General features: G+C 42.9%; 1 protein-coding gene across 1 annotated transcript; it reads left to right on the plus strand.

Annotated features, from left to right (window-relative positions):
* The first annotated feature begins 4,643 nt into the window (after positions 1 to 4,643).
* Positions 4,644 to 11,110, plus strand: GNPDA2 (glucosamine-6-phosphate deaminase 2). The gene is made up of 6 exons (XM_081020165.1): positions 4,644 to 4,892; positions 7,802 to 7,903; positions 8,045 to 8,227; positions 8,737 to 8,921; positions 10,087 to 10,261; positions 10,690 to 11,110. Exons 1-6 carry the CDS (start codon positions 4,769 to 4,771, stop codon positions 10,749 to 10,751), a joined length of 831 nt encoding a protein of 276 aa, XP_080876291.1. The 5' UTR covers positions 4,644 to 4,768; the 3' UTR covers positions 10,752 to 11,110.
* The last annotated feature ends 411 nt before the right edge of the window (positions 11,111 to 11,521 follow it).

An 11,521-nucleotide genomic window follows, 5' to 3' on the forward strand; every position in this document is an offset into this window, starting at 1 on the left:
CAAACCATTAAGCTATACACATCAGCAGGACTTGCCCATTTCAGGTGATCAGGGCAAGCAGCATAGGCAGGGAGAACAAAAAGACTGCTGGTTACTTTAAGCCAATCATAATAATTCCTACATTTGGCTTTTTGCACACTTGACACATATTCATTTTCTACAAGTGGCTCAGCCATTCACAAGCCTTTTCTGCCATCTGGTGGCTAGTATATGCGTGTCACACAATTTTAAAAATTGTTTGTACATTTAAACAAGGCATCTGAACACTGGAAGCCAACAGGTACACCCAATACCTGAACCCAAAACTTAATCCTATCGATCAATGAAATTTTAAGCCATGAGAGGGATCAATTTTTAAAAAAATTATGTTTGCATGACAGCAATGTACATACCGAGCACTAATTCACCAATAATAAAAATGAGGCATCTGGTGGCTGCACTTTTCTGAGGTCCACGGCAACTACAAAATCTGGGCCGCAAAAGCAAAAACATTACTTTTTAACCTTTGTGATTTAATTCTCTATGGCCTTTTTGAGTAGGTGAGATGTTTTAAATATATATAGGACTCTGGGTCAAGATGGCACCTGGAAAGAGGATATTCAATCTGTTCAGCACTCTCAAGTGAACCTAAGACAACAGATGCATAAATCTCAAAGGTGTGACCACAGGGTGTGTCTGTTTGGGAGAAGGGGAAGGATAATCCTATACTGGTGGTCACCCAAGCTCAGTTGCACAAAGTCACCTAAGACACCTAACGGACCCTAGTAAAACCTTCAAAGGCGTCAGGCAAGGGTGCCTATTGGCCCCTCTACTATTTAATTTCTATCTAAATAACTTAGTATCTGCACTCAATGACTCAGAACTCCACCCGCCGAAGCTTGCAAATCGGCATATTTCGGTCCTGCTTTATGCCGATGATGCGGTAATCCTATCTAGAACCCCCATTGGACTCAAAAGAGCACTAAGAAAGCTCGCAGCATACTGTGAATCTGAATGTCTCAAAATCAACTATTAAAAGACCAAGATACTCGCTTTTGGGGAAAAACCAAAGCTTAGAAGCTGGGAACTCCAAGGCCATAAATTAGAACAAGTCACAAACTACATGTATCTAGGAATGGTGGTACAGGCCTCAGGAACCAACAAACTACACATAAATTCCATTGGGAGTTCAGCAGAAAAAACCGCAAATTGTATTCTTAAATTCCGCAGCTCTAAAATTATACAAGGCCAAAACTTTGGCACAACTCCTGGATGGTTCCTTCCTCTGCTTTCTCACCCCTTGAGAGTTCAAGCTAGACTTCTTAGAGCTCTCCTCCAAGTCCCCAGATGTGTCTCAAACACATGGGTGAGATTGGAAACGGGGATGAGAGTGGAGGCTAGCATTTGCTTAACATCAATCCACAAATGGCTGACATTGAATCTGCTCCCCCCCCCCCGAGGGATAGCCCCACTGATCCTCTGTGACCAATTCCAGTCAGGCTGGCAGACCGCAGTTCTGAACACCCTCCAGAAACTGGGTTTTGCCCCTCAAGCCCTTCTAAGTCTGGGGTTGGGCCAGGCAAAAGCCATGGTCAGGCAAAGAATATTAGATACCAAGAGACAACTGGACTACGCAAGGTGCCCCGACTATAAAATTGGAGAAATCATCAGATATATAGCCGCACCGGCAGCATATCTCTTCTTTCTCGTATCTTGAAATGCAAGGGCCTTTACACTCGCCAGAAGCACAGCTCTTCCCTCGCTGGTCCTGGATGGAGCCTTTAGAAGGGTCCCGTATGCTCAGAGACTTTGCACCTGTCCATTGGGAGAGACAGGAAGCCCAGAACACTTGCTCTTTAAATGTCCCTTTTACTTAGAGGCACATAGTAAGTTCATTGATCCCCTACTGGTGAGGCTCGCCGACCTCCCGCAAAAGCAAAAATTTGACCTTTTGCTGTTAGGCAAAGATCAGAAGAAAACCTGGATGGTCGCCAGATTCTGTGTACAAATCTGTAGGCGCAAACCATTGTCCAACTCAAAATAGTCCAGCATGAAAATCCCCAAACTCTATTCCATGGGTGACTCTTGAGTCAACTCCCTGGGATAGTTTATTGTTGCACATTGTTTCTAAATTTATTGTTGTACATTGTTTTAATTGTCTGTTTTAACCATATTTTCACATCAGTTTCTAATGTTGTAAGTGTCCTCTATTTCAGAGGCTTCTACTCTGCAGCGTCTTATAGTTGTTTCAACTGCTTGTTTTTAGTTCTTATCTGGTTTAAGTATCAGTTTTTATCCATCCATTATCCGTGTTTAATCTTGTATTTTATTAAGATGTTTTATCCTATGCTTGTTTCTTTGTCCTTATTTGCTCCAACATTTATCAGTTAAAAAAAAATCATAACTGCTATTTTATTTGTATGTTGTTTTTTTATACTGGTCTGTGACCATAATAAAGTTCATTCATTCATCTGTTGAACCATTTGCAATGGAACAAAGCTGACAAATACCCAGGCCAAGCCAAATTACAGATTTCTGTGCTTGGCGTGTATAGCCAAATCTCATTTACAGCCCAGGAGTTTAATTGGTCATGTGGACATTGACTTGGGAAAGGAGGGGGGATTCATTCAATTGCTGACAATAATTCCACATGAAAATCTTCCTTGTATTTGGTCCCCAGACCCAGAGTTTTTGAAAACAAACATCGCAAGACTTGACAACAGATTCTTTAAATTCTACCGCTCCCAGGATGAAGGACACAATGAGGTCCCTTTCCCTAATGCCCCTAAAAGGTATTTGCAAGATCCCTCAAATAAAAATATTTTTCAGCTGCAACTCACAGGAACACACTTCTGGCACCTCTCAGGTGGGTGCCATTGCCATTATAGGGTAACAAGGGAGGAATTTGTGAATTTCGGCGCCTCTTTCTAGAAAAATAGCAATGGTTACTCTATATTTTTCAGCCAACAGTATCAGAGGCACAATTTGGATTCCATAAAACTAGAAACACTATTAACTATGTCCTTTGCAATTTAATTAAAACTACACAAAGACTCTCCAAGAATCTTTCAGCTTTCATAAATCTGATTTCAGCCTTCAACTCAGTAAATGTATATAGCAAAGCCTGTCACAGGCAGGAGCCCATACAAATCTTGATCTAAGATACTATGATTATAGAACTCCATCAAAATCTTGCCTAGGTAAGATTGAGTTTAACAGGATGTATTTTGCCCCCTCTAATTTGTTAATGTAGTACTAAGTACTAGTAGCAAGTCAAGGATTTAGTTATTGCATTGCTATTTGTATCTCTGTCCCAAAAATTCTTATTTTGTGCCTCTATAATGGATGCCCAATTAAAGTCATGGTGATTAATCTATTAGTTTACAAGTAAGTTTGTCTTATCAAATTACCTTTTCCAGTGACAGCAGAGAAAGGCAAACAATACCCCCAAAAAACTTTTTCTTTTAACTGTACTTTGCTTTGAATGTTTGCTCTCAGCTGCTATGCGCACAGCTCACTGTAGTTAAAGTAGAATGCAAATAAATTCAATTAACATTGAAAAAAATAATTAGGTACTGCATTTTCACCCCTTTCCCTAAAGCAACCTAGATTCTTTTCAAGATCCTGTCATGCAGCCCCCTGAACTTTAAAATGCTGTTTCCCTCAGCTCAAGTTTGAGTATCCTATTTATTTTTGAGTCTATATTGCAAGCTGCTTGCATCATTAGGAAAAACCCCAAGCATTCAGAATTTTTTGCAGCAAGGGCGATGTGTGCACACACACAAGGCAATACAACTAAATACATAACTAGCTGCGGAGAACAGAGGTCTACAGCATATTTCCAGCATTTTATGACTGCCTCAGTGTTGAAGCCCAAGTAGCTATGCCTTTCAGTAGTTTATGTTCAAAGTCTGCCCTTCTCCCAATAAACTATGCCAAAATACTACTGGACTAACCTAACACCCCCACATACACCAAGCAAACGAAGGATTAGATAACTTTGCAGGGTTGGCATAATATAGCCCACTCTCCAAGTTAGTTCCCCACCTACCCTTGCAAATACATGTAAAGCAATCCAATTTTATCTGTATTGGCAGAGTATTCTTCCCACGTTTACAAACTCTGATGGGGGGAGGTTGCATTCCCTCCCCCCTTGAACTACTCAAGTTTGCAATTAGCCCACTCTCCAAGTTAATTCCCCACCTACCCTTGCAATACATGTAAAACAATCCAATTTTATCTGCATTGGCAAAATATTCTTCCCTCGTTTAACAAACAATGGGGGGATAGGATGGTTTAATCCCCCCCCCCCAGCACTGCCTCAGGTTGCATTTTCCTTTTCTCCCTGCACTGTTTGAAAGCCCGTCTAAAAAGGCTCCTCCCTTTCCAAAGCAGCGTTTATCAGAATGGCTTCCTTGACACGCTCCTCTCCCTGCCCCTTCCCCCTCTAAATGCACCCATCCTCACACTCCGCGCCCCAAACGCGAATAACAAGAGGTGCCGCTGCCGGCAGGTATTTATAGCCGAACTTGCGCACGCGCGCTGGCTTCTCCGAGCCCCTTCCTCAGCAGCTCGGGGAAAGGGCCCCGCCCCTTTCCCCATCACCGCGGAACTTGCCGACGCAGCGGAGGCCGAAAGGGGCGGGGCTCGCGGCGGGCGCCGGAAGTCCGCCCGCTTCCCTCTCGCTTCCATAGGCCGGGTAGTGAGTCGCTGCTGCTGCTGCTGTTTTGTTTTGCTCGCCTTGGCCGCCGCTGCTTCTCCGCTGCATCTTCCAGGAAGGAGGAGGAGGATGAGGCTGGTGATCCTTGACAACTACGACCTGGCCAGCGAGTGGGCTGCGAAGTATATCTGCAACCGCATCATCCAGTACAAACCGAGCCCGAGCAGGTATTTCACTCTGGGCTTGCCAACAGGTAAATGAATGCAATTGCTTGGCATTTATTTATTAAAAATTGCTGGGGTTTTTTTTTGCCTCTATCTCACATCAGGGGCTCTCCCAGATGTCACCAGAGACATAACAGGGTGCCTTGACTGAGGAGGACAAAATTGGACGCACACACCCAACTTTGAGTTGCCACCTGTATAAATATAGATATTATTATTACTATTTTATTTTGTGGCTCCTTGGCTCAGCGCCCTGTGCAGGGGAACTGCCCTAAATCCAGCGCTCCTAGCACAGCGTCAGAGAATGAAAACCAATACTGTACAAGCAATTCAAGTTGTAAGTAAAGCAGATTCCAGCTAAAGGACAGGAATAATTTTCTGGCAGCAAGTTTGACAGCTGAACGTGCTCCCTCCGGAAGTGATGGACTCTCCTTCCTTGGAGGTTTTTAAGCAGAGGTTGGATGTCATCTGTCATGGATGCTATGGTTTCCTCTATTGCAGGGGTTGGGCTCATAGCTGTCAACTTTTCCCTTTTCTTGCGAGGAATCCTATTCGGAATAAGGGAATTTCCCTTTAAAAAAGGGAAACGTTGACAGCTATGGTTGGGCTAGATGACCTTCGGAATGCCTTCCAACTCTACAAGTGGGCACCGAACATGACCCTGCGCTGTGCAGGAAGCCACTGTTCATCCTTCAACTGCCTGCGTATTGTTGTGGGATAATTTCCTTCCGGCCAGGCTTGTGAGTTCCTCCCTCATCCTGCTTTCTATTCTCACTTCCCTTATTTGTTTAACGCAGTTAAAGTGGGTTCACAGATACACACATATGACAGAAAGCCCAATAGTCTCAGGAGGGGCTGTAAAGGAAAGAACATAGGATGTTTTTCTTTTCCAACTTCTCCAAAACACCCCCCTCCACAGGATCCAGATTCATTTTTCGAACGGAAAATGACAGGTGCACATACACACATGTACTGCAATTTGCCTGCTCCCAGAGTAGCCTGATGAAAATGGCTTTTAGAGTTTTGTTACACATTCATGCAGCAAGAAAGTAGCACATTTTAAAAGTTTCAGCAAGGTCCTGACCAGGTTTACTCGGAGCCAGCTACCACACGGTTCAGTGGGGCTTGCTTCTGAGTAAGGGTTACTTCATATGTTGATTTCTTTCTCTTCCTGCTCTCCAGAGTGAGTCTGTTATGGAAAGAAGGGTGAGGGGGGAGAGCTAGTGACTGCCGAAAAAGATGGCTAGAAGCCTTGAACTTCGTGTAGCGACAACGGGTCCCTGGCTTTTGAAGGCAGGCGTAAGAATGGTAGGAGCACCTTCAAATGACTGCTGACTCTGGACTTCTAGTGAAAGGTTTCTTTTCTGGATGCATTACATGCAGAGGAGCAGATTCTATCTCTGTGGAGTCTCCAGAGCAAGCCAGCTTTGAGAATCACCTGTGCCTAGGAGTTTTTTGTGGGGAGCAGGTGGTCTGCAATCCTGTATGTGTACTGACTAGCTTCTAAAAAAATGTGCATCGAATAAAGGTAAGGGACCCCTGACCATTAGGTCCTGTCATGGCCGACTCTGGGGTTGCAGCGCTCATCTCGCTTTATTGACTGAGGGAGCCGGCGTACAGCTTCCGGGTCATGTGGCCAGCATGACCAAGCAACTTCTGGTGAACCAGAGCAGCGCACGGAAACGCCATTTACCTTCCCGCTGGAGCAGTACCTATTTATCTACTTGCACTTTGACGTGCATTTGAACTGCATAGAAGAAAAACCTAATAAAAGCCCTGCGTCAGATCAGGGGCATGTCTAATCTGGCAGCCTGCTTACCAACCAGAGATGTCTTTCGGAAGCCCGAGTCATGTGGCCTCTGATCTTGGAGGTAGTGTACCTCTATAATAACCAGTAGACAGCTGTTAATGTAAAAGTAGCCGTGATTACTTTTAGAGCAATCATTGATTTGGGATAGTATCTTCTGTAGCAGGGATAGTAGCTCCTGTTTTTGCAAAGACGATTCCTAAATCACTCTTTCTCTTTTGCTTTTGTGTAGGTATGTGTGATACCATTTTAAATTTTTTCCAGATGTATTAGTTTGTTTTCTGCTGTATTGGAAAGCTGCCCATAAAAAGGAAAGCATTGTGGTCCAGTTAGTCACACACTGTATTTACAAAAAAAATAAAAATAAAATAAAAATTCCTTCCAGTAGCACCTTAGAGACTAACTAAGTTTGTTATTGGTATGAGATTTCGTGTGCATGTACACTTCTTCCGCTATTGCATGACAGTTCTACACCTAGCTTGGCAACTTGTCCAGTCCTGTGACCAGCAAGTTGCTGCAACAAGTATTTATCTTCCTGCTTCTCTGGGTTACTGCTGTAGGCTGACGGTTCGAATCCCCGCGACGGGGTCAGCTCCCGTCGCTCTGTCCCAGCTCCTGCCAACCTAGCGGTTCAAAAGCATGCCAATGCAAGTAGATAAATAGGTACTGCTGTGGCGGGAAGGTAAACGGCATTTCTGTGCGCTCTGGTTTCTGTCATGGTGTTCCGCTGCACCAGAAGTGTTTTAAGTCATGCTGGCCACATGACCCGGAAAGCTGTCTATGGAAAAACACTGGCTCCCTTGGCCCAAAAGCAAGATGAGCGCCACAACCCTATAGTTGCCTTTGACTGGACTTAACCGTCCAGGGGTCCTTTACCTTTTTTACCTTACTAGTAATAAAAGGTGGATGTTAAGAGAGAAAGACACATAGTGTAAGTAAACACATGTCCTATTTCCATTTGTGAAATACTGGAAGGTATAAATTGAGGTTTTGCTGCGCGTATACTCAACAACTGCTCTTCAAACCTAGATTTAGAGATCAACTGGATTTGTGATTATTTTGCAATTTGTGACTACAGTGAAGGTATTTTTTTTCAGAGTGCATGAAATAATGAGAACTTGCTTCTTGCAGGAAGTACACCTCTGGGATGTTACAAAAAACTGATAGAATATCACAAAAGAGGAGACCTTTCTTTCAAGTATGTGAAGACGTTCAATATGGATGAATATGTGGGTAGGTTTGTCTTCAATGTTTTTTTGCAAAATAGGGTGGGACTGGGTGGTTTACATGTATGCCATGTAAACCTAGAAAAATTGTTTGCAGTCCAGTAATTGGATAACTAAATTAGCATTTGTGTTGAATCTTTTGTTCCAGGGCTTCCCAGAAGTCACCCAGAAAGCTACCATTCTTACATGTGGAACAATTTTTTCAAGCATATTGATATAGATCCAAATAACGCTCATATTCTCGATGGAAATGCTGCCGATCTAAAGGCAGAGTGTGATGCGTTTGAAAAAAAGATAGAGGAAGCTGGCGGAATAGATTTATTTGTTGGAGGTAAAATATATATATATATTATTCAACAGTGGTGGCAAAAAAGGTGTTTTTCAGTGAGCGCTCAAATCAGTAATGCATAATTACCAGACAAAATTCTGTATGCAGGTCTACTCTGAATAATCCCATTGAGTTCAATAAGATTTACTCTCAGGCAAGTGGGGGGGAATTGCAACCTAATAAAAGTATCTGGGTGGAATAAAAATAGTTGGAATAGTTTATTAAACATAGTGGGAGTAGCCTGTTAAGTTTGGCTCATAATAAACACCATCTGTTTATATTACATATGCGCTCAGTGCTGTGCTGCGGGGTTGTTCAACTTGCAGTTTGGAGCACATCTTATGAACTAAACTACCAAGATAAAGATGTGCTTAGTGTTGTTCTGATGCTCTCAAAAGCAAACTATCAACTATAGCTGAGAATGAATGCCACCAATCTACTGCTGCATAAAGTTATTTAGTACTACCAGACATTCCCATCTACATTGTCTTCCTTGTGTGTGCTCTTTCAAGGCATTGGTCCAGATGGTCACATAGCTTTCAATGAACCGGGCTCAAGTTTGGTATCAAGAACGAGATTGAAGACGCTAGCAATGGACACCATTCTGGCAAATGCAAAATACTTTGATGGAGATTTGGCGAAAGTTCCTACTATGGCGTTAACAGTTGGCGTGGGAACCGTGATGGATGCTAGAGAAGTAAGAATATTTTTCTTTCTTTTCTGGATATTTTTGTAGTGTGTTGCTTTTAGATAAGACATGTGAAGCATAGCAGGTCCATTTCATTGCAAAACAATGGAATTGCAAAGTGAATCATTGCTACAAACATTCTGTGCTAATAATGCATGTTTATTTATTTTGTGCGGTGTAACTGATGATGTTGGTAAACAATTTTTTCCTCCAAAGTTGGACAAGGTGCTAGAGTTGTAATTTTATTCCCAATCCATTAGTATCCTTCTTACTGTCAATTAACATCCTGATTGAACGGAATAAAATAAAACTCTCTAGATTTAGCTTCCTCTTGAGCCGATAATGCATGTAATCTCAGTAAAATAGATGCTGCTGTTTCACACTGGTCCCGCTAGCTAGGGATGATGGGAGTTGTAGTCCAGCAACAGCTGGAGACCCAAGTTTTGAGAAACACTGCGATTGTAGAGGACAAAATATTTTTCTCTCTCCAATTACAGTGCAGCCTTTGAACGGGGACACACTTCTCCATCTCAATCCCGTCAAGTTTATGTCCTCTACTGCCTGTACAAGGTCGACTTTGGCAGTGTCTTCTTACAGAAGCATAACACAGTGTCAGTAGGAAATGTGTGCTTAATATCTGCCATCTTCTTCTTTCTTCTTCTTCTTTGGCGATCACTCGTAGCCGAGTAAGATTGCCTTCCATAAACACGGATTTTAACAATGAGTCTGTAAGTGACTGAGGAGGCCAATTCTGTACCCACACGTCCTTCCACAGTGGGGACATTGGTTCCCGGGTGGGAGTTGATCACGGTGTGGATTTGCCAAGCGTGCCTTCCTCTTAGCACGTTTCTCCCTTGCATCCTGAGTTCGAGTGTCTTCAAAGCCCATGACACCTTTGGTAAAGGCTGTTCTCCAATTGGAGCGCTCGCAGGCCAGTGTTTCCCAATTGCTACATTTTTTAAGATTTGCCTTGAGAGAGTCTTTAAACCTCATTTGTTGACCACCAGCATTACGCTTTCCATTTTTAAGTTCGGAATAGAGTAGTTGCTTTGGAAGACGATCATCAGGCATCCGCACAACATGACCAGTCCAACAAAGTTCATGTTGTTATCTGCCGTAACAACAACTGTCTGCAGATCTTCCTTAGCATAACGATGGTGCTTTTTTCTTCCAGGTGATGATTCTAATCACTGGCGCGCACAAAGCTTTTGCCTTGTACAAGGCAATTGAGGAGGGGGTCAATCACATGTGGACAGTTTCTGCTTTTCAGCAACATCCTCACACTATCTTTGTATGTGATGAAGACGCCACCTTAGAACTAAGAGTTAAAACAGTCAAGTATTTTAAAGGTGAGCTGCAGTTGTACACCAGGCTTCTGCCAGTGAAGTCTCCCCTGTTCCCAAGTTATTTTAAGGAATAATGGTTTACTTGTTTTTTTAATACACACACACACGCACACACACACAGCAATTTATTCCTTGATGGGGTGTTTAGGGGTACAGTGGGCCAGTGCGTCTGGCTGTTAGCCAGGCTGGTAGTTTGACCTCACCCTTCCAGCTTTACAATGTCATGATTCTTGAACCTCGAAGTGCAAATTTGCCTATTAGTACTGCAGTTTCTTGGTATTGTCTTTACTGTTATTATTCCCTTCCCTGACAATTGGCCCCCAATAAACGGGAGCTGGATTCCACAGCCTGTTGATAGAGAGGATAAGAAAAGACATAGAACGAGTTTATCTACACTGAAGCCTTGCTAACGTCGATTCTCTTTTCTCAAGGTTTAATGCATGTGCACAACAAACTCGTGGACCCACTTTACAGTATGAAAGAGCAAAACTGAGGGAGAGATCAAAGTTGGACTCGTCTGGCTGACCCTGGCAGTGGTTTTAGGTAGCAGATGAATGTACTGCTATGCAATATGCTGGAATACTGGCTAAAATGGAGAATCTAAATGGAGTACTGTGGGGTTTTGTCTTTGTTCGAAAGGTCCAAATGTGCAAACATACATTCCTCTTAGCACTGTTACAAGCACTGTTCTCTGCTTTCTTGTCCAGATCTTTTTTGCCTGTTACACGCTACCTGTATGCTACTGGAAGCCAATGGAAGAGTAGTCCAGACTTTAAAGGTAGCCCTAGACAAGCTGTTTACAGGAGGAGAGCTCTGTGTAAATTCAAGTATATATAAAAGTTCTTTTTGTCACGGGCTGTGTAATTTCAACCTACAAACTGGTAATTGAGCACTTTACTTTGAGAGACTTGCACATAACTGTCAGACCTAAACCTCAGCAGCTGCGTGCCTTAAAATCTACACCTGGGAATCCGCATGGGGCACAGAAATAAGGTGAAAGACTTTTCATCCCTAAACTGCTGGTCATGTTTTGTTGAATTCTGGAGGTGTAGCCAATATTGGCCTTTTGCAGCAAAAACAGCAAGGAAATTATTTGGCACCTTGAATATGAACTTGGACAGCCATGAGGTGTGTGTATGTATATCTTTGTCTTTCTGCTATAACACTCAGTTTCATTAAACGAAGCTAGATTTTTGAGGGTTAACTGAATTATACACATCTCAAAGTATGACCTCCTTGTTGTTAACTTTCCATAAGAATGCC

This window comes from Podarcis pityusensis (genome assembly GCF_964106645.2).
Source record: "Podarcis pityusensis genome assembly, chromosome: 9".
NCBI classification, from domain to species: domain Eukaryota; kingdom Metazoa; phylum Chordata; class Lepidosauria; order Squamata; family Lacertidae; genus Podarcis; species Podarcis pityusensis.